The sequence below is a fragment of the Schistocerca piceifrons genome, chromosome 3 (genome assembly GCF_021461385.2).
Source record: "Schistocerca piceifrons isolate TAMUIC-IGC-003096 chromosome 3, iqSchPice1.1, whole genome shotgun sequence".
Taxonomy (NCBI): Eukaryota; Metazoa; Arthropoda; class Insecta; order Orthoptera; family Acrididae; genus Schistocerca; species Schistocerca piceifrons.
This window is the reverse complement of record NC_060140.1, coordinates 520,404,795-520,429,065: the sequence shown is the minus strand read 5'-3', so window position 1 is coordinate 520,429,065 and position 24,271 is coordinate 520,404,795. Positions and strand designations below refer to the sequence as shown.

Below are 24,271 nucleotides of genomic sequence, written 5' to 3'. Positions count from 1 at the left end.
TGCCATCGTTGTTAGTGACAGAATAAAACATTAATAAGACTTTTTCTTGGGAGACAAGCCCACATGTAGTGCAGTGATTTGTATGCTTCTCTCATGGGCAAAGATTTCTTTCTTTATATTTAGAGGAATCCATACTTAAGTCAAAATACTGAAATTTGTGAACTTAATTTAATAGTAAATGGACTTTTTGTAGTGCATATTTCAAAATATTTAATTTGCACAAATGGCAAGTGGCTGATGTTTTGTTTTCTTACAGAAGTTTAGTTTATACCATCTTGGAGTAGGGGGTCTTGTGAGCACAAGACAGTACCAGAAATAAACAAGTATCTCAGGAGACTCTTTAAACTTTATTCTTGTCTTTTGAACTTAACTAACAAACTCCGTTGTTGCCTAATAAACTTCAGGTAGTTGTTAGAATTTTTAACCACATTATCATTCACTTTATGATAAAACACCAACATGAATATTCACTCTCTCTGACATGAAAAATAAAAAAATATACAGTTTTATCTGAAGAAACAATACACATCAATTACAATAACTAACATTAGTTATCTGCCTGCAGTACTTTTAAAATCTCTCAAAGCCAGTGAATAAGAATGTGCAGATTAGCATACACAACATATCTCATTCATTCATTGCCTTAGCAACACACGTCTTTTGAAGCACCATATTTCCATAAATCATTTTGCATGAAAACATAAATCTATTTTCACAGTTTTTCTTCTGTTAATAGTTGCAACAATTATGTATTTTCACATATACTGCTAACCAGTAGCAATATAGTTACTTGTTGTAGTACATAACACTTCTTTTCTCATACAACATTGTTTTACATATTTCTTAATAACAAACAGCAGCACTATGTAAAAATATGGAGGAAAATTTATGTAAAAATATGAAGTTTTTATGCATACTAGCATATAATGTGAATGTTTCAATGTTTGATACATGGAAGTGACTTGTACGTCCACTAGCAAGCAGTATGAATTGAAATTCATAAACTCAAGAATGTTTCTCTTCGTTTGACAGTGTTTTATGGTACCACCACGCTAAGTCTTACTTTGGACAAAGAAACATTTGTAATTTTGAGATTAGATGAGTGAATTGTAAATAAGTGAATCTATGAACAAAGATGTCAACAATACAATGACTATTTGTGTTTTATTAAAAATACTAAAAAGCTAAAAAGATAAATGGAGATCATGGAAATATCTGTATGAACAAAAATAACTAACCTTACAGGCTTGCATTTTATGTCTGTTCTTTGTATTTAATAGAAATGATTTTTGGTCTCTGTCAGCATAATCTTTTTGTGTGTGTTGTGAGTAGATTATTACCACTTATGAAAGGGGACATAAATGACATTCACTGGTGCCTAAAATCATTGCGACTATGTAGATAAATGGCAGAAATATTTTTGAAAATTGTTTTCTGTGTAGGACTATTTGCATTATGCACAATACAGCGTAGCTTCACATTGAGTGCCATGTAAGGGGACACACTTTGTGGTTCTTAAAATTAAAAATGCAGTGTCAGAAAAGTTACTGAATCCTGGAATCAAATGAAACAGGGAAAGCAGAGAAGACACACCGAGAAAAAAATTTAGCACAACTCAGCAGTGTCAACGCCCATTGAGGAAGTTTCAGGAAAAATGAAAATATGTTAGACCAGTAGTGTTTTATTGGAATACAAGGTTTCCATTAAATAACAGTACAATTTTCCAACAATATATTTGTTTCTGAAACTGGAATTCATAGCTTGGAAAGAATGTGCATTATTTTAACATTCTAATTGTGAGACATGAAGGTTGAGACTGTAGAGAATGCAAGACATGGTTAATCTGCTTATGTGAAGAGACTAAGAAGAAAAGATGTGTGAACAAAAATAAAGAACTAACTGACTGGGTGAAAGGCTTAAATAGCAGGAGATGTAAAGGCAAGAAAGCAGTAATTGTTTAACAGTCATGTGAGAACCAACAGAAGATAAATGCATCTTGTGTGCCTAATTGTTGTTGTTGTTGTTGTTGTTGTTGTTGTGGTGGTGGTACATTACAATAACACTGGAACAAAAGGAGACAGGATCAATTTATATGCTACATTGCAACATGAGGTGGAAAGGGAAAGGGGTGGGTGAAGGGACAATCATGATGGTGGCAGTATTAATATTCAATGATACAATTTCTCAGGTAATTTGTGTGTAGTTTTTTGGGAAATGTCTGTCTACAGACTCTTTGTTATTAAATTTCTGAAAGTACTTTAAAAATCACTTAAGGTAAACTAATATTGATCTTGATGCCTCAGTTTCATTTGTCACTTCATTATGATAGAAAACAGCATTCTATTGCACCATCTTATTCCTGTTGTAGTAAGGCTGCATGATAAGAAAAGTAATTATTTCCGTCTAGGTGAAAGCAGCTCTACAGGTGGAACATGTCAAATTTGTATGGTAATGCCCTTCTTTGTGAAATAGTTTGCAGACTCAGAGCATAATGAAATTGCATTAATTTTAAATTTGTTCCGCAAGGAATATGTAACTCTGTATCACAAATTATCATCACATTTTAGCAAATGCAGTCCTTGGGCTATTTTTCACATTGACGGTCTCATTATAGTTTTAACAACATTGGGTATTGATGCCTTGTTTGAGAATGCCAAGTCTTCAAAACCATGACCTTTAAATGACAGAGAAATGCCACTTATTTACACCTTATTTGGTAATTAAAAAAGTCTTTAGTTCCTCACATTTGCTGCTGGCTTGTCCACTTCCACAGAAAATACGCACGCACACACACACACACACACACACACACACACACACACACACACACACACACACACACACACACACACACACTTGCTACTGTTTTTAAGTCACTTTGGTTTTATCATTTTCACTTGGAAGAAAATAAAAAATCCAGTACACAGCATTAAACAGCATGAAAGAAACTGGAAAAATGATCCGTGAATATTTATCTATGATATTAACATCCTTAATTTTTGGCATGGAGGCCTTAATAGCTGATGCTCCTCGTTTTAGAGCATTGAACACTTTTGGCCGATGATTTGTATGTTGTATATGGCTCCTCGATCCTCGAAACCTCAGTCCACCAGTAGATCGAACTGGAAATGAATACCCTGGAGAACGATTCATACGGAAACTAGGAGGAAATCGAGAAGGATCCACAGGCTCTGTGGATGATGTAGAAAAGCGACTGTTGTGTCGGTTGCGTATGGATGGTATTGGAGACATCCGCACATCTTGAAGTTCAATTATTTCCTGATCGGGTGATGCACCTGTTGCAGAAGCAAAACCATCAGTTGTTGAAGTAATGGGCTTCATGCCTGTGAGAAAGGAAATTATATTTTTATTATGTTATTTACATGAACAAATTTGATATAGATAAATGTTCACAAACTTGGTATTGTCGTGCCTTGCGTTGTCTTCTTCTCCTCAGCCTCCTTGGTTTTCTTAGACTTCTTTTTGGCCCGTGCTCCCCAGTATGTATAATTAACAGCTGCATATTCAAGCAGGGCAGCAAAGACAAATACAAAGCACATAACTAAATATATGTCAATTGCTTTGACATAAGATATTCGAGGAAGAGAACTACGGACACCTGTACTTATTGTTGTCATTGTCAGTACAGTTGTGATACCTGAAAATCAATGAAATAACATAATTAACTCTTTAGGAAATTTGCATACCATATAATAACAAGAAAATTTGCATGGACAGTAGTGCTGCTCATTTCTACACTGTGTGAATGTTGTATTTTTATGGAATAGTTACTTTCTCAGCTTTATTATCATCTCATGCTCTTTGTTTAGTTTTGTTTTCATAACTGTGGTGCCAAATTGGAGTACCAATAGTGCGATGGATCAAAGGATTTTTTTTTTCATGTTGTAGTAAGTCCCACAAATGCCAAAGATGAAAAATATGTGAAGAAATTCATGTGGAACAAACAGGTTTGATGCTACATATAAAGTCATGATGTAATGTAAGTGTGACAAGAGTACTTACACAAGAACTTTGAATACTGTATATTGTTAAATACATGAATTGATTCAAACATGCATTGAGAAAATAGGAAAAATCCAGTGTGACTTGTAAAATTATGTAAAATTTGCAACATTAATCAGTAACCATTAAGGACATGAACTATTAAAACATTAAATTCAACATGAATAACTCGTAGCTGGACTAACCTTTTTAGAGTTTTGTTTATACTGAACATGACAATTTTGTATATTCACATTTTAACTCTATAATCATACCAGAATATCGTTCACATTGCATGGCACTGTGAAATGTGTTGCAGTTTCAATAAAAACTGTTTTAATAGCTCTCAGAAAGATGTTGACCATGTTTTTAGACTTGATTATGCTTCTGTCAAATACTATGAAACTCCATACATGACTGCAACAGGGGTAAAAACTTAATAACAGATACAGTGAGATGTACCTTCTGTTATACACTTTGCAGTGGTTTGCAGAGTATAGATGTTTATGTAGTTGTAGAAGGTGTACATAACAAACATACAACACAATATAGCTTTTTTCCTATTATATCTTATTATTTACATTCTTGAAAATTTTAGTAGCAGTATTGGAATCTCATAACGTTTGATCAGAATTTCAACTCCTGTGTAGATCTTTATTTCTCTTCACATGAAAATTAAGTTTTACTCACAACTGTTTGGCATGCAGTGGAAGTAAAAGAAATACATTGTTATGAAAAAGATAAATCACTACCCACCATATAGAGGACTCAATGACTTCTCTACTCTGCTCTACTCTACAGTACTCTACTCATCTGGTGAGCAGCAATCTATCCTTTTCATAAAAATGTATTCCTTTTACTTGTGCTATGTCTCTAACAGTTATGACTAAAATTTAATTTTCCCTGTGAGGGGAAATGAAGATCTACTCATGAGAAGCGAAAAGTTATAAGCAAAAACTGTTCTGTTACCTGTGACATTGGAATACATGTACTCTATGCCATTGGTCCATTACTTAGCTTGCATTTATCACGAATCTCTAGTCCAGTGCAAAGTCCCAAGTGACTGGAAAGAAGTGCAGGTGACTTCTATGCATAAGAAGGGCAATGGAACAGACCCGCAAAATTAGAGACCAATATCCCTAACATCGGTTTGCTGCAGAAACCTTGAATATATCCTCATTTTGAATATAATAAATTTTCTTGAGACTAAAAGCTTATGTCCTTGAATCAGCATAGTTTGAGAATGCATCACTCGTGTGAAGCTCAGCTTTCCTTTTTCTCATATTATATACTGCGAACTATGGATGATGGTCAACAGGCAGATTCCATATTTTGGAAAGTGTTTGACATGGTGCCCCACTGCAGGCTATTAAAGAAAGTACAAGTTTATGGAATAGGCTCACAGATATGTGAGTGGCTTGAAGGCTTCTTAAGTTATAGAAGCTGGTATGTTGTCCTCAATGGCAAGTGTTCATCAGATGGAAGAGTATTGTCAGGAGTGCCCCAGGGAAGTGTGACAGAACTGCTAATATTCTCTACATACATACATGATTTGTTGGACAAGTTGGGCAGCAATCTGTTGATACAAGATGACCTGGACAACATTTCTAGTTGGTGTGATGAATAGCAAACAAACCTGTAACGTTAGGGATACAGCATTAGTAGTGTCCAGTTTGACACAGTCACATCATTTAAATATCTGGACATAACACTGAAAAGCAATATGAGATGGAATGAGCATGTGAGGACTGTGGTGGAAAAGGCAGTGTATTTTATTGTACTGTATTGTATTTTATTTATTGGTCCCGTTGTCTACAAAGCAGCTTATGCATAAGACATTGGACAAGTCAAGTTATAAGTATACAGCTGTAAGTCATTTCTAGGCATTCTTATTGAAGGTTACAATAAAGCACTTTATACATAAGTATTTATATAACACATTTCATAAATTTAAATGACTTTCAATGGAGTAAAAGCAGTGATGCTGTAAATATGAATTTAGAGATTTTCCAAAGGTGCTTTTCCCATGTGGAAAGTATGTTTTTGGCACAGAGCTGTGCTGATTTGGGTTATATGTGAGTTTCTGATTTGTATGGTAAAGTGATCATGTATATAAAAGTTTTTTTTTGCAGTCCTTACCTATTACATTTATTTCAAAGAATAAAAGGGTTTCCATAATGTATACACATGGTAATGGAGGATTACCAGATTTCTTAAACAGAGGTTTCCAAGAGTCACTAGGCTTGCACCCAGAAAAAATTCTAATGGCCCTTTTTTTAGTTTAAAATTGCTACAGCTGTTTTAGAGTTTCCCCAGAAAGTGACCCCATATCTAAGTTGAGAATGAAAGTAGGCATGATATGCATTCATCATTGTTTTCTTACTACAGAATGATTTTAGTTAGCAAAGAAGGTAACATGTTTTGCTCAGTTCTGCATTGAGATATTCAATTTGCTCATTCCATTTTACGTTGCTTAACAGCCAAAGCCCTAAGAATTTGGCTTCAGTACTGTTAACAATTAGTTTGTCATTGATAGAGACCTTTGAGATAAACACGTCCTTGTTAGGAACATTGTGGAATTTTAGTACAATGGCTTTTTACTGTTTATTATAAGCTGATAATTCTGAGCCCAGCTGGTAAGTTGTTTTGTGGCCATGTTAACTCACTGCTGTAACTGTTCATTGCTGTCTCCTTTTAGTAGAACTGTGGTGTCATCTGCAAATATGATTGATTGTTTTATGTGCATCAGCATTTAAGTTTAGATCATTTACGTACAGAAGGGGTCCCATTACTAATCCTTGGAGTGCACCACATTTAATTTGTTTGTAGTCAGATAAGTGTTCAGATACAAAATTGTTAAGGCTTTCATGGCCACTTGTTTACAAACTGCCTGTTGGCGACTGTCTCGGGTTCTTCAGCTGACGGTCTGATGATTTTTCTGACGTTTTGCCAGCACAAATGGCTGGCATTATCAAAGTTTCACCCTCCATTTCTGGTAGTGGACTAGAGCTGAGCTTGCGGCTGCAGACTATATGTATCTGGCATGCCAACGTCTGAGGGCTTCTCCACAGTCATTTACGGTGTGGTTCTCTTGCTATTTGCGATGGTCGTTCACTGCAGCACAGGAAGCCAAGCTCCATTTGCCTTGAGGTTTTCCTCTTTCTTGTTGAAGCTATTCTCACAACTGTTCATTTCTACAGCTTCTCTGAACAAGTTGGTGTGATAGTTCTTCTCTACAGCCAGAACTTCCATGTCGCCGAATTTTACTACATGGTCGGTCCCACACAGCGAGTGCTCTGCCACAGCCGATTTCTCCAGCTGTCCCAACCTGCAATGTCATTTATGTTCAGTAATCCTAGTGTTCATCGATCGTCCAATCATTCCTACAAACTTTTCCACGTGTGCATGCTATGCAGTATATTCCTGGCATTGCAAGTGGGTCCCTTTTCTCCTTTGCCAATCTGAGAACCTCTTTGATTTTCTTTGTCAGTTTGTTAATAGTCTTTACACCATGTTTGTGCAATATACGGCCGATTCTGTCATCACTCTGGGAATGTATGGCAGGAAGTCCATATCCAACACTTCTTTTCCTGATTTCTCACTTTGCCGAGTGTTTGGCTCTGTTATACTTCTAATATCACAGGTACTCCACAAGTGTTATTAGAAATATAACAGAACCAAACACTCAGCGAAGTGAGAAATCAGAAAAAGAAATGTTGGGTATGACCTTTCTGCCATACATTCCCAGAGTGATGGACAGAATTGGCTGTATATTGCAGAATTAGCCGTATATTGCACAAACATCGCATAAAGACTATTTACAAACTGACAAAGAAAATCGAAGAGTGTCTCAGATTGGCAAAGGAGAAAAGGGACCCACTTGCAATGCAGGAATATACCGCATACCATGCACAGGCACAGAAGTTTATGTTGGAATGACTGTACAATTGATCAACACCAGAATTACAGAACATAAATGACATTCCAGGTTGGGTCAGATGGAGAAATTGGCTGTGGCAGAGCACTCACTGTGAGAGACCGACCACATAGTAAAATTGTAAAATTTGCCGACTTGGAAGTTCTGGTTGTAGAGAAGAACTATCACACCCACTTGTTCAGAGAAGCTGTAGAAATACAAAACCATTAGAACAACTGCAAAAAGAAAGAGGAAAGCCGCAAGGTAAATGGATTCTGGTTTCATGTCCTACAGCGAACGACCATTGCAGGTAGCAACAGAATCATATTGGAAATGACCGCGGAGAAGCCATCGGACGTTGATGCTCCAGATACATATAGTCTGCAGCCATGGGCTTGGCTCCAATCCACCACCAGCAATGGAGGGTGAAACTTTGACAATGATGGCCTCTCGTGCTGGCAAAATGTGAGAAAAATCATCAGACGAACGTCGGCTGAAGAACCCATGACAGAAGCCAACAGGCAGTTTGTTCAGATACAGTTTTTAGTTTGATATATGTGTGCTTGATGCACACTTTCTGCTTACGATTAGCCAGAAAGAAACTGATCCAGTTGTTGGACAGACCTTGAATACCATATCTTTCAAGCTTTGATAGCAGAATTTTATGATCCACCATGTTGAAAGCTTTTGACAAGTTAGTAAATACTCCTATTGATTTCTTTTTTGGTCCATCAGGTTTAGGATGGAATTGATGCACTCACAAACAGCAGTTGTCGTTGAACTCTTATTCCTGTATCCATATTGTTCATTATGTAGGATGTTTTTTTAGTTCATAAATTTCATAAGTTTGTCATACATAACTTTTTCTAATACTTTTGAGATGCAGGAGGCAACTGTGATGGGTCTGTAGTTATTTACATTATCTTTCTCACCTTTTTTTTATATACTGAAAAAACTTTTGACATTTTCAGTACATCAGGGAAAGTGCCTGCCTGAAGTGAGCAGCCACATAAGTGTGTGAGTATTTCAATTAGGTTTTTTGCACTCTTCTTTAATACTGTTAGAGGTATATCATCAATGCCCACAGAAGGCAAATGGTCAACTTTGGTTTATTGGGAGAATTCTAGGAAAGTGTGGTTCATCTGTAAAGGAGACTGCATACTATATACTAGTGTGACCCATTACTGAGTACTGCTTGAGTGTTTCGCATCCATTCCAGGTTGGATTAAAGCAAGACATTGAAGCAATTCAGAGGCAAGCTGCTAGATTTGGTACTGGGAGGATCGAATAACACACAAGTATTACAGGGATGCTTCAGGAACTGAAATGGGAATCCCTGGAGGGAAGGCAAACATTATTTTCAAGGAACACTATTAAGAAAATTTAGAGTACCAGCATTTGCATCTGATTGCAGAATGGTTCTGTTTCCTCCAACATACGTTGTGTGTAAAACAGGGTTCATGCTGCAGATGCATATAGACAGTTGTTTCTCTCTCATTCTATTTATGAGTGTATGATCAATCACACTCCTCTAACATTACCTTTTTTTTTTATTTTTTTATTTTATTTTATTTTATTTTTTTAAATAGAGATAACCAATACCACGTATACCATCAGTTCTTGCATAGGTTAAAATTATCTCAGCTGTTTCATTAAAAGAATTCATATGATTTTGTATATAATGTATTATATTTCAGGCTAAAATGTATAAAAAAAGGAAATTAATGTGTTACAATTGATATGTACTAACAGTTAAAATTATTCTTCTTCGAAAAATATTTGAAATTACGAAATTTATGGTATACTTAAAATTTATATTATTAATTGTACAATATAACTCTAATCATTAAATTTATTTCTAGATTTATTGATAAAATAACGATATAATTTGATGAAGATTCTTTTTTGGTAAAGAAAGTTTGTAAACTCTTCTGCTTCGTAAGCTCTTTGGAATAATGTGAGTACTGCAGAATGTAAGTAGTGGTAGACATGCCTTTGGTGGAAGTAGATGTTGTTTTTTTTAGTTTGTCACCAACTATGTAATTATTGTTTTTTTTAATGTGGAAAATGTAAATTGGTGTGATGTTGAAAGATGTGACAAAGAATAAAATTCAAGAATAACACAGGCAAATCTTCATCAGTTATTTAGTCATCAAGAACCTACAAAATCCAAATTTCTGCAGCAAGTGTTTGAGCCATCATCATCATCAACAACAACAACAACAACAACGAGATAATGAAGAGAAGTAAAAAGTTATTTTTTGGTATATCTTATGCCTCTTGAAGCTTTCAAAATTTGTGCAAAGACAGAGAATTTTGATAGTTATGTGTGGGAGGGCAAGATTACAAGTGGAATGGGAAAGGAAATGACTAATAGTGGTAAGGGATACCCTCTGACATGCACCGTAATGTAGACTGTGGAATAAGGCAGAAACTTTCAGAGGTGATAGTATGGATGGAAAAAAAGGGGAAAAAAAACCTAGTAAACATGGGCTCTAAAATACATACCTTAAGAGCTATGTGGACTTTTTCAATAGAGGAGATGTGTTTCACAATAGCAAAGGTTAACAAGTGCTCATAGCTCCCCCAGTATGAATTTCAGAGCCCACATTCTTTGTACATTTCTTTCCTTATTTTGGTTCATACTACCATGTTTGAAATCTGCCTATCCTACAGTATTGGCAACAACATTACCAATACATGTATTCCACTATCAAAGGTATCAGAACAGTTTTTTGACGTGTTTGTTTCTGGTACAGGGGCCATTACCTCAGCTTGATACATTTATCCGTCACCATTATCCTAGAAAGTTTATAACACAGAATCACCTTGTTTATACATACATTGCAGGTGCTGGCACCTATAACACTGATGCTCTGTTGCATCACTGGATGACATTTCCTATTCAAAATATTATATACTCACTCCCCTCTAAAAGTCCTAAAGGGAATTTCAAACACTCAGTACTAGAAAACAAAATGAACACTGATAACTGTCTACTATGCTTTGTTCCATAGCCACATTTTGTATGGATTACAGCTATGGAGTCATTTGGCAGGCTGCAAGGATATAAAACAAGAGAGACTTTTCTGGTGATTGCTGTGAGGATGTTCAACGAACTACCTGTTGAATTGCATTGCAGACCCTACCACTGGACAACTTCAAGAAACAAATTGCTGAAGGCCTAAAACAATGCCCACTATACTCGGTCCAAGAATTCTTTGACTGTGAAGAAAGCGAATGGACAGAGTGAACATGACACTGTCTATATAAATTACCTGTATTAAGTTTAGATGTTATTCTGTAATTAATTATTTTTTAAATCACTTGATTTTAACTTTGACACAGTCTGTCCAGCCATGGCTGGTGAATGACAAAGACTGGTAATAAATGGTAGTAATAAATGGTAGTGCACATTCCACTGCAGAGTGAAAAATGCGTTTTGAAAATGTAATTGGCCATCAAGTAATATGTGGTTCCTGAAGAGGGACAGCAGTCTTTTTACTTGTTGCAGGGGCAACAGTCTGGGTGATTGAGTGACATGACCTTATGACATTAGTCAACATGGCTTTACAAGGCTGGTACTGTGATTGGCTGAAAGCAAGGGGAAACCACAGCTGTTATATTTCCTGAGGCCATGCATCTCTATTGTATGGTTGAATGATGATTGTCTCCTCTTGGGTAAAATGTTGTGGAGGTAAAATTGTACCTCATTCAGCATTCTGGCCAGGGACTACTCAGAAGGATGTCTTCATCAGGAGAAAGAAAACTGGTATTCTATGGATTGGAGTGTGAAATGTTAGTTCTTTTACCATGTAGATAAGCTAGAGAGAGCATGAAATAAGAAACACTGTATAACAGGAAGCATGCTGGATAAAATGGATTAATGCAGGAAATGGAAAAATAAAAGTCTGAAGAAGGCAGAAGACAGTATATAAAACTTAACAAGGTGCTAAGAAAAGTTAACTGACCAAGATAGAAAGGATTGGATGAGGAAACAGTTTGAAGAAATAGAATAACTGGAAAAGATAAAAAAAGGGAACTTGCAAGAAATATACAGAACAATGTAATCCCTGACAAGAAAAAAAGTAATGAAAATAAGAAAACAAGTAGTGTTAAATTAAGATGGAAAGAAGACATCACATATAGATGAAAAGTTGAAAGTTTGAATGGACTACGTGGAAGACTTGCACAGTGCACACGCAGATAACATCATACTGGTTTTGGAAGATGAACAGGGAAAGGAAGAGAGAATGAAGAAGACTGAAATCCTAAGATGGAGAAGTGGGAATCAGAGAAAGCAATTCAGGGGTTCCAGGAAAAGAAAGCATTGGGCTACTATAGAGCACCATCTGAGGCACTGAAAGTCTTAGACCTGACAAATTCATGGATGGAGCAATACATACAATAAGGGAAAGGCAACCACTTGCCTATACTCGATTATTGAAAGCAGTCGCCTGAGAAGATAGAGGTGGGGAGGTGCTACAGAAGGATGCAAGGAGGGAAAGAGTCAGGTCTTTGGACAGATGACTTCAGAGCCACACAACAATGCAAAAAGAATATAGAACAGACGGAACAACAAATGAGATGTAGGAAGAGGGAGAGGGGGGAACTGAAAGGGAAAAAGGGGTGGGGGGGGGTGTTGAATGCCCATATGGGGGAGGGGGAAGTCAAGTTGAAAAGCGATGGGAGAAAGAAGACAGTGCATGATCTGGATGGAGAAGGAGTGGCATTGGCAGAAGAGAATAGGGAAAAGACAAGGTGAGGCAGTGGAAACAAGTTGGCAGAGGTTTAGGCCATGGGGATTGCAAGAATGCAGACTGAGTTGAAGAAACAATTCCCATCTGCATAGTTCAGATAGGAATTTCCTCCTGTACCCTCTCCCCACCTCCATCAGCTCAGGCAACTGCTTTCAGTAACTGAGTACCAATAATCAGGAGATTATGAATTTGGGTATCTATGTGGTTGTGTGTGTATGAATGTGTGTACTACTACTAGAAAAAGAAATAGTAACCAAGCGAGGTGGCGCAGTGGTTAGACACTGGACTCGCATTCAGGAGGACAACGGTTCAATCCCGCGTCCGGCCATCCTGATTTAGGTTTTCCGTGATTTCCCTAAATCACTCCAGGCAAATGCCGGGATGGTTCCTCTGAAAGGGCACGGCTGACGTCCTTCCCCATCCTTCCATAATTCGATGAGACTAATGACTGCGCTGTCTGGTCTCCTTCCCCAAACAACCAATCAACCAAAGAAATAGTACTTGAAAGATAGTGTGAATACTGTTTTCTGTTATGTGTTTGTATGCTACATGCATTGCTCACACAAGGAAATTATGACACAGGAATTTTGTCTCAAGACCTTCATAAGACTATTCTAGTACCTTTGCCTAACAACTGCAATGCAAAAGAATGCTAAGTCCACAGGACAGCTAGTTTTATTAGTCATGTTATGTTATGAAGACTGTAATGAGAATTATATTAAGGAGATTGAAAGAAAATTGAGGAACATATAGTGGAAGAAGACCAGTTCAGGTTCACAAAGGGTAAAGGAAAAAGACATGCAACAGGTTGTCTGAGGAAAATACAGGGGAAGACGAGTTCAGGTTCACAAAGAGCAAAGGAAAAAGACATGCAATAGGTTGTCTAAGGACGACTGGAGAAAGAACAGTAAAAATTGCCAAGAAGCTATATATTTATTTTATCAGTTGGGAGAAGACTTTCGCTAGAATCAACCAGAGTGTACTGCTGATAATTTTAAGACTGGAAAGATAAAAGATCAATAAATGAAATATACACAAAGCAAAATATGACAGAGTAGGGAAGAAGAAGATGGAATACATGAGCACTGGAAGAAGTGTAAGACAAGGATGTTCACTGTCAGTAAATCTGTTTAACGTATATGGAGAACAACTGCTACATAAGGCCATAGAGGATACAAGAGAGATTGTAATTGGAGGAGAAATAATAAAACTATAAAATATGTTGCTGGTGAAGCAGATCTGGCAGAATCAGAAGAGGAGCTGCAGCGGATTCTGAAAAGAACTGCAAGAAAAGGCAAGTAGTATGGAATGAAAATAAATATAGAGAAGACAAAAGCGACAAGAATAAGCAAGAAGCAGCTCCATTTAACATATTCTTAGACAAAAAAAAAAAAAAAAAAAAAAAAAAAATGTAGAACAAGTAAAAACTTTTCTCTATGTGGTAAGTATATGATATGGAATGGAAGATGAATGGACAAAATGAGGAGGAGGATATCTATAAGAAAGAGAAAATTTACAAAGATGAAGCAGTTACTAACATCTGGAATAATTCCAATGGCACTGAGGAAAAAAGGTTCTAGAAAGTTTTGAAAAGTTGCTGTGGAGAAGAATGCTTAAGGTGAAATGGACAGACAGATGTAGAATGAAGAAGTAATGAAGAAAATAGGGGTAAAAAGCAGATTATTGAGTGTGATCAGAAAAAGAAAAAGATCTTGGCTTGGACATGTACTGCATAGGAATTATCTGCAACAAAGAATTATAGAAGGAAAAGTGAAGGGATAAAGGAAGACTTAGAAAGATAATTGGAACGATGTATGAATATGGAAAGGGGACATACAAATAGATGAAGGAGGATACTCAGAACAGAACACAGTGGAAAACCTTCAGTTGAAACCTGTCATAGACGGATGTACTAAAGAAGAAGGCTAGAGAATTTAAAGAGGGAACTGTACAGGCTGAAGTGAGATATTGTGGAAAATAATGAAGTGTGGTGGCAGGAGGAACAGGACTTTTGGTCAGATGAATACAGAGGTATAAATACAAAAAGCAAATAAGGGTAATGCTGGAACAGGTCTAAGAAAGTGAACACAAAAAAGCCAAATAAACGCGAAGCCAACACTCACCACAACAGATGGCAACTAGCAGTGCAGCCTGTCAAGAAGTTTAATAATGTATGATGAAGTAAAAGAAATTATTCAGATAGTTAAGGGAGATGAAAATTTAACTGTGATGGAGGACTGCAATTTGATAGTAGAAAAAGGAAGAGAAGGAATAGACAATGAGAGAACACAGATCAGGGGAAAGGAATGAAAGAAGAAGCCACCTGTTTGAATTTTGCACAGAGCATAACATAATCATTGCTAACACATGGTTCAAAAAGCATGAAAGGTTATATATGTGGAAGAGACCAGGGGACTTGGGAGGATGTCAGACTGATTACGTAATGATGAGACAGAGAATTTGAACCAGATTTAGACTGCAAAATATCTCCAGGGATCAAAGGTAAGCTCTGATCCTAATTTACTGGTTATGAACTGCAGATCAAAAATTGAATAGTTTGCAACAAGGTAGGAAATTGAAGAGATGGGACTCAGACAAATTGAAATAACCAGGCGTAGTTGAAAGTTTCAGGAATTGCAGTAGGCAATGCTTGACAGGATCAGGGGAAAGGAATACAACAGAAGATGATTGGGAACATTGAAACATGAAGTAGTGAAGACAAAAGAGGATTGAATAGGCAAAACTAAGAAGCCCAGTAAAAATTACTGAATAATTTACAAGATATTGAATTCACACTGAAGTGACAAAAGTCATGGGATACCTTGTATTATCAAGTCTGACCTCCTTTTACCTGGCTAATGCAGCAATTCAACATGGCATGGACTCAACAATTTGTTGGAAGTCCCTTACAGATATATTGAGCCATGCTGCCTCTATAGCCACCCATAATTGTGTTGCCAGTGCAGTTTTTTGTGCACAAACTGACCTCTTGTGCATGTGCCATAAATATTCTACAGGATTCATCTTAGGTGATCTGGATGGACAAATCATTCACTTTAATTATCCAGAATGTTCTGTAAACCAACTGTGAAGAATTGTGGCTTGGTGATACATTTGGGAACATGAAGTATATGAATGGCTGCAAATGGTTTCCATGTAGCCAAAAAAACTGTTTACAGCCAATGATTGGTTCAGCTGGGCCAGAGGACCCAGTCTATTCCATGTAACCACAGCCCACACCATTATGGTACCATCACTAGCTTTCACAGTGCCTTCTTGACAACTTGGGTCCATATAGTCTGCACCACTCCCAAACTGTACCATCACCTCTTACCAGCTGCAATCAGGACTTATTTGACCAGGCCATGGTTTTCCAGTCATCTAGGGTCCAACCAATATGGTCATGAGTCCAGGAGAGGTGCTGCAGGCAATGTTGTGCTGCTAGCAAATTCAATTCAATTCAATTCAATTTTTATTATCACATAACATGCCTTATACAATCAAAGATTGTGACATAGGTGACTTGTCAGTTTTTACACTATATATAACAATACTAAAAATACAACAAACTAATAATATACATGGTGTAACATCTTCAAAGAGGTATTTTAATTACAATTATAACGCATTGTTATCATTCATGAAATCTTCTACACTATAGTAACATTTATCTTTCAGATATTTTTCCAGGTCTCTTTTGGTGCCTTTTACATTTGGGTCATCCATATCTTTCCATATTTTATTTACAAATTTCATGCCCATATAGTATGGGGTTTTTTCATATGATTTTAAACGGTGGGTAGGTAACACGAAGCTCGTTCTATGTCTTGTATCATATTGATGCAAGAAGAAGTTGCCCTCAAAAAGTTGTGGGTTTCTTTTCGTGAAAGTGAGAGTTTCATAGATGTATATGCTTGGAATGCTCATTAGATCCAGTTTTACAAATAAAGGTTTGCAGTGTTGCTTTGGTTTTGCTCCCACCATTGCCCGGATGATTCTTTTTTGTAGTCTAAAAGCTCTAAGTAAATTTGTTTTTTCAGACCCCCAGAAAATTATACTATACCTAATGGCTGAAACAAAATATGCATTATATACAGTTTTTCTTACAGCTAAATCAGTAATACTATACAAGATATTCATAATATATACAAGGCTATTCAATCGACCCAGTATGTTGTCCACATGGCGACTCCATAACAGGTTTTTATTGACTAACACGCCAAGGAATTTGACACAGTCTGCAGTCTCTAATTTTTTGTCCATATACCTTATTTCACTTATAGACTGTGCAGATTGTTTTGTGGTAAAATGAACAATTTCTGTTTTTGTAAAGTTTAATGTTAAGTTATTGTTTTTGACCCATGCCTCCACTTCCCCAAGTGTTTGTTCAATATGACGAATTAGGTCTACCTCATTTTTACAACAGACTACGGCTGTTGAGTCATCTGCATAGAGGATAGTATCAGACTGGACCTGACATGGCATATCATTAATATAATATAGAAAAAGCAGTGGCCCTAATATTGAGCCTTGTGGAACACCTAATTGAGTGTTTTTCCAGCCAGAGAGAAATTTCTTGCCGTTGATGTTAATAAGTACTCTTTGTTTTCTGTTTGCCAAGTATGATGACATCCAGCTAAGAGATTTGCCTTGAAAACCATAGCGTGCCAATTTTTGGAGAAGCAGGTCATGATTTACTGTGTCGAAGGCTTTGGACAGGTCACAAAAGATGCCTGACACACACATTCTATCATCAAGACATCTGCTGACTTTTGTGACTAATTCATTTATTGCATGGATTGTGCTGCGGCCTTTTCTGAAACCATATTGATTGCCTAAGATAATGCTGTTAGATGAATTGTGATTTTCAATCTGATCACATGCAGCTCTTTCAAATATTTTTGAGAAAATTGGTAACAGTGAGATTGGCCTATAGTTGCCCAATTCATCTTGTTTGCCTTTTTTGTGTATGGGCCGAACTTCTGGATATTTTAATCGATCTGGGAAACATCCCTCATCAAATGATTGGTTGATTATGAAAGAGAGTGGATATGCAATACTGTGACAGACTATTTTTATTATTTCAGTGGGGACCTCATCCCACCCCGCAGATTTTGAATTTTTTAGGGACATTATGATTTTGATGACATCTGAGATGGAAACATGAGAAAACTTAAAACATGTGCAATTGCTATCTGTCATATTGGGCTTTGTATTTGGTGGTGAACAGTCACCAAATTTGTTACAGTTTATGAAAAAGTCATTGAATGATTCACAAATGGCACTGGGTTCTGTAACAGCTCTACCATTTATCACTATTTTAGAAGGGCATTTTCTCTCTGCCTCACTGCCAACTTCACTTCTTATAACAGACCAAACAGCTTTTGATTTGTTTTTTGCATTTGAAATGAAGTCGTTATTTGCAGTACGTTTTGCTAGTTTAACTATTTTGTCAAATGTTTTTTTGTATGTGCTTACATACTTAAGAAATTGAGGGCTTTGATTTACTTTTGCCTCCATATGCAGTTTCCTCTTAGTAGTACTAGACACTCTAGTTCCTTTTGTTACCCAGGATCTACTTTTTTGGGACCTGGTCCTCACTGTTACAAAAGGGAAGCATTCATTGAATATACCCAAGAATTCAGTTAAAAAGTTATTGTAATTGTCACTTGTGGAAGTGTGTTTGCTGACTGTCCACTTGGTTTGGCTTATTTTTTTGCAAAATACTTCCACATTTTCTTGACTGAAATTCCTACATCTTTTTGTTGTGCAGACTGAATTTTGCTTCGGTAGTGATACAAATAGTGCTTTATGGTCTGATACTCCTAAATCTAGAAGAAACTTTTCTTTTACATAATAATTATAACTACTTACAATATTGTCAATACATGTTGCAGAGCTTGCTGTAATTCTTGTATACTGATCGAAATTGAGATTTAGACCATTTGTGGCTACCAGGTTCTTTAAGTGTGAAGAAAATTTGTCATCAGTCCTTACATCTATGTTGAAGTCAGCACATATAACCACTTTCTTGTACAGTTTCTCACATTTTAATTTATGTAGCAATGTATCAAACTTATCTAAAAATACAGAGCTTATATGGTACCCAGGGGTGCGATATATGCTGATAATTAGTGTGTTATACTCTTTAAGTTCTATACAACAACTTTCAAATGTGCCTTCTTCATTCAGATGGCTAAAATTCTGTCTGATATCATAGTCTACCGTGGAATGAACTAATATGCAAGAGCCTCCATAGCCATTGGTCCTACAAAAGCTGGTAGCCAGTTTATAACCTGTAAGTTTATTTAGGAGATTGATATTTTCAGATTTTAGCCAATGTTCATTAAGGCATATTACTTTCACAGATTGTTTCACACTTTCTAGCAAAATTTCTATATCATAAAGCTTCCTGATCATTCCTTCAGACAGACCTCTTATGTTCAAGTGCATAACGAAATTACTACTGCATATATTATTAGGTAGAGGGTCTTTAAAACTAATTTGACTATAAAGTAACGGAACGTCCACCTGAGTGTTGACTGCTTGTTCTGGATTCGTTGTATTGGGCCAAATTCGGATAGAACTGGCCCCCTTCATCAGTTTCCCTGTGTGTGAGCATCTGGATGATGAGTAGGTACAGTTTTCTTGACGATAATTTCAGTCTTTGCTGTATGTTCTGAGGCTGGTTCTGGCACCGTCTCATCTTCTGGACGTGATGTTCCTGTTTGAGCTGGCGCTGTGGCTGCGATTCTGAAATTGTTTTCTCGTTTATCCATTTCCTTGGTCGAAACTGGTTGCACAGCAATTGGTTTTCTTGCAACGTCGTCGTCTTTTTGTATTAATTTCGCTAGCATTTTGCCAACGTATGACTTGCCAGCGTTATTATAATGTAGTCCATGTTTTGTAAACAAATCTCTTGCATCTGGAAGATCAAGAAATGTTACATTTTGTTGGGACTTGCATATTTTGTAGAATTGTCTGTTTACTTTTGCAAGCTCCAGATTTACGGTGGAATTGTCTTGCAGGTCGTATCTGTGAGGCAAACTAGTAACTATGATGTTCGGAACTTTCAGATCAAGTAATGTAGTTTTTAAACACTGGGTCGCATGTTTACTCTCATTTCTGTATACATCATTACTTCCACCCATGATTATGACGGCATCATTCTTAGATAGCTCATTAAGTGAGTTGCTGCCCTTAATAATCTCAGTCAAAGGTGCACCGGGTTTCGTCATACCTGTTGCCGTGAATAACGTACTGTACTCATTTATTTTTTCGGCAATTTTCTTGGCGTGGCTATCACCAAGTACAACAACTCGTCGTTTGATGTTCACTGGTTTATTTTTCGTATTAGATGTTTTCTTAGCTGCGCACTCGATTGGAAGTTTCGTCACTGATTTTTGTTTGTCATTGTTCTTTGTCTTATCACAGTCTTCGTCTAGTGTTGTGAATTTATTTGCTAGCGGTATCGCCGGAGCTGTACTCACTGTCTGTTTGTTTGTTTTTTTTTCGGCAAACGCCACGTTTTTTGCGCAGAACGACGGTTAACAACACTGTCTTGTGCTAGACGATGATCTTGCTCTATCTCTTTGTATTTCATTTCCAGTTCTTGATATTTCTGCCGAAGTTCTTCATATTTCGTATTTATAGTCATCAAATCCTCTGTAAGCACACTTATTATTTTTTCTTTTGATTTTATCGTGTCCATTACCTCGTTTTTCGTGACACTCACAACGCACTGACGGCATGTCCAGTCATGTTCGTCTTTTATATATTTTAGATTCACTTTAACACATTTGTCGTGATACCACGACCTGCACTGGATGCATAGGATACCTCTCTTTACCTTTTTTACGCAGATTTTACACACGTCACTATCACTTTTTAAGGAAACTGAGACATCGTTACAGAACAAAGTTTCATTCGGCGCCACTCACATTGGTCGTCTGCCGCCATAGCCCATTAAAGCCAAATTTTGCCACACTGTCCTAACAGATACATTCATTGTACATCTCATATTGATTTCTGTAGTTATTTCATGCAGTTTTTCTTGACTTTTAGCACTCACAGTGCTACACGAATGCCCTGTTTTTGGCTTTTGGCTATTAAGTGAAGGCCATTTTCCACTGTGTTGTCCATGGTGAGAGGTAATGCCAGGAATGTGGTATTCTTGGCACACTCTTCGCAATGTGGATCTCAGAATATTGAATTCCTTAATGCTTTCTGAAACTGAATGTCCCATGTGTCTAGCTCCAACTGCCATTCTGCAGTCAAAGTCCATTAAATCTCATTGTATGGCCATAATCACATCAAAAACCTGATATTACCACCATTTTTATATGTGCATATCACTATCCCATGATTTTTGTCACATCAGTGTAATTGATGAAAGGAGGAAATATAAAAATGCAGCAAAGAGGTAGAAATTATATATGTCTAATAAATATATATGACTAATAAATGAGAGTGACAGCAAGTGCAAAATGGCAAAGCACAAATGGCTGGACAAAAAATGCAAAGATGCAGATGTACAGCTAGGAGAAAGACAGATGCTGTGTGTAGGAAAATCAAAGAAAACTTTGGAGAAAAGAGAAGCAGCTTTGTGAAAATTGGAAGCATTGATGGGAAACCAGTAATAGGCAAAGAACGAGCTGTACAGAAGCCCTGTGAAGGGAGATGAACTTGAAGAGGAGGAGGAGGAGGAGGAGGAGGAGAGAAGAAGAAAGTGATGGTGATGGGTGACATGGTGATGGTGATGGTGATTTGGGAAAAATGATACTGTAAGAAGAATTTCACACAGCATCAAAACACCTAAGTTACAAAAGGCCTTTGGAGTCGATATTTCCTCAGAATTATTCAGTTCTGTGGTAGAGAAAGCCATGAAAAAACTAGCCCATCTGGTGTGTAGGATATTAGAGACAGACAAAACAGACTCAAACTTAAGAAAGAACATAATAATTCCATTTACAAAGAACACAGTAGCTGACAGTTGTGAATACTACCATATTTTCAGTGTAATGACTCATGGTTGCAAAATAGCACCCTTGGGGATGATAAATTTGGCTTCTGTAGAAACGTAGGAATGCGAGATACAATATTGAACCTATGAATTATCTGAGAAATTTGGATGATGAAAGGCAGATGCATGTTTATAGCAATTGTGGATATAAATTTAAAGAAAGCTTTTGATAATACTGACTGGAACAGAAACTTTGAAAATTTGGAGTTAGAATTGATAAAATGCAAGGAGTGAACGGTTACCTACAATTCATACAGAAACCAAACTGCATTTACAAGAATCAAAGGGCATGAAAGGGAAGGTTTAGTTGAGAAGAGAGTGAGACAAGGTTGTAGCCCACCTCCAATGTTATTCAATTTGTACACAGAGTAAGCAATAAATGAAACCAAGGAATAATTTGGAAAGGAAATTAAAGTTCAGGGAGAAGAAATAAAATTTTTTTGAAGTTTGTTGATGACAGAGGATGCAAAGGACCTGAAAGAGCAGTAGAATAGAATGGAAATTGTCTTGAAAAGAGATTATAAGATGAACTTCAACTAATGTAATATAAGGCTAATGTGATGTCACAAAATTATTCCAAATGATGGTGAAGAAATTAGATTAGAAAGAGAGACATTAAAGTAGTAGATGAGTTCTCTGTTTGGGCAGCAAAAAAACTCACAATGGGCAAAGTAGAGAAAATATAAAGTGCCAACTGGCTATAGCACAAAAACATTTTTGAAAACAAGAAATTTGTTCACATTTATACTGATGGTATACTCATGCAAAGGGTAAACATTTTTAGCAAAAATCTGAAGAAGTCATTGATTGGTTTACTTCACATTTTTATATGATACTCTAATGAATATTCAAACAGACATAAGCTGTATAGATTAAAACTGTGTGCCGGACCGAGACTCGAACTCGGGACCTTTGCCTTTCGCGGGCAAGTGCTCTACCTTTCTTTCAGGAGTGCTAGTTCTGCAAGGTTCGCAGGAGAGCTTCTGTAAAGTTTGGAAGGAGGGAGACGAGACGAGGTATTGGCAGAAGTAAAGCTGTGAGGATGGGGCGTGAGTCGTGCTTGGGTAGCTCAGTTGGTAGAGCACTTGCCTGCGAAAGGCAAAGGTCCCGAGTTCGAGTCTCGGTCCAGCACACAGTTTTAATCTGCCAGGAAGTTTCATATCAGTGCACACTCTGCTGCAGACTGAAAATCTCATTCTATAAGCTGTATATTTTTTTCTAATTAAAAAAGTTCAGGTTTTCTGTTAAAACAGACTATGAAAAAGAAGATGCTGTACTGTGCTGTGAAAATGTGTGCTTCATTTTCTTTCTTGGAGCTAGTTGTAACTGTGACAGCAGGGTATTGAAACCATTAGATAATATCTCCCATATATAAACTGATCCATTAGGACCACTGCCCACTGTGAGGTTGTATTCTGCTTGGTGGCACTGACAGCACAGAACATGGTAAGAGAAGTATATGAGCAGAGCAGAGATGAATGGGGGATGATTCTAGTGATGATAAGTGGTGCAAATGCAGAAATCTCCTGACTTCAGTGAATTTGATAGAAGCCAGATTGTTGTGGCCCACTACCTGGGAGTGAGCATCTTGGAAATGTCAAAGCTGGGTGGCTGTTTGCATGCTACTGTCATGGGCATCTATGGAAAGTGGTTGAAGAATGCTGAAACCACAGGTAGGCGACAAGAAGCTGCACATCCATACCTCATCACAGAACATAGTGATCAGAGGCTTTCTAACTCTCTAAATCAGGATAGACAGCAATATGAGACAGATCTGATGACAGAGTACAGAGCTGGTGCAGGGACAAGTGTTTTAGAGACTTTTCAGTGGACAGTGTGAATATGGTGTTCTGCAGCACAGGACCCCTACAGGTTCTCATGTTGACCCAACAACATCATCAATTATAATTAGAGTGGGCACAGGATCATCGAGATTGGACTACAGATCAATGGAATCATAACCTGGTCAGATGAATCCCGTTATATTGTTAAACCATGTCGATGGTCATATACAGATATGCTGTCATCCGTGCAAATTACTACTCGAAACATGCTGTGCCAGTGGGGGAGGCCTGTGGAAGCAGTATTATGTTATGAGGGACATTCACCTGGCCTTCCATGGGGACTGTGGAAGTAATTGAAGGCACCATGACATCTGTGGACTATGTGCACATTATTAGGGACCACCTGTGACCCCTTAAGCTTGATGTCCTCACCAACAGTGGTGACATCTTCTCGCAGGATAAATATCCCTGTCACAAGGCCAGAATCATGCTGCATTGGTTGAGGAGCATGACAGTGAACTCACATTGATGTCTTGGCCATCAAATTTGGCTTATCTGAATCCAATGAAACCCAAATGGGAGGCTATTGGGCACCAGCTCCATGCCCATAAACCATCCGCCTGTAAATTGTGGGAATTGTGTGACCTGTGCATAGGCATCTGGTGCCACAAACCTCTGGAAGTACTTATTGAATCCATGGCATACAGAATGACTGCTGAATTGCATTACAAAGGTGGACCAGCATGCTTTTAAGTAGGAGGGCGTAATGTGTTGTATCATCAGCTTA

At 37.2% G+C, this 24,271-nt stretch overlaps 1 protein-coding gene across 4 annotated transcripts in view; it reads right to left on the bottom strand.

Annotated features, from left to right (window-relative positions):
* Positions 1 to 265: 265 nt before the first annotated feature.
* The window catches only part of LOC124789792 (gamma-aminobutyric acid receptor subunit beta-like), a 328,288-nt gene continuing 304,282 nt past the window's right edge, over positions 266 to 24,271 (bottom strand). Inside the window, exons 7-8 of one of the 4 annotated variants that reach the window (XM_047257265.1) lie at positions 3,419 to 3,658; positions 266 to 3,344 (exon numbers count right to left, since the gene is read on the bottom strand). In XM_047257265.1, coding sequence (XP_047113221.1) covers positions 2,869 to 3,344; positions 3,419 to 3,658 — 716 coding nt within the window. In that variant the 3' untranslated portion in view covers positions 266 to 2,868. Of the gene's footprint in view, positions 3,345 to 3,418; positions 3,659 to 5,549; positions 5,639 to 24,271 lie in introns of those variants that run through there. The other 3 variants (XM_047257267.1, XM_047257266.1, XR_007016167.1) reach the window with 3 other exon arrangements.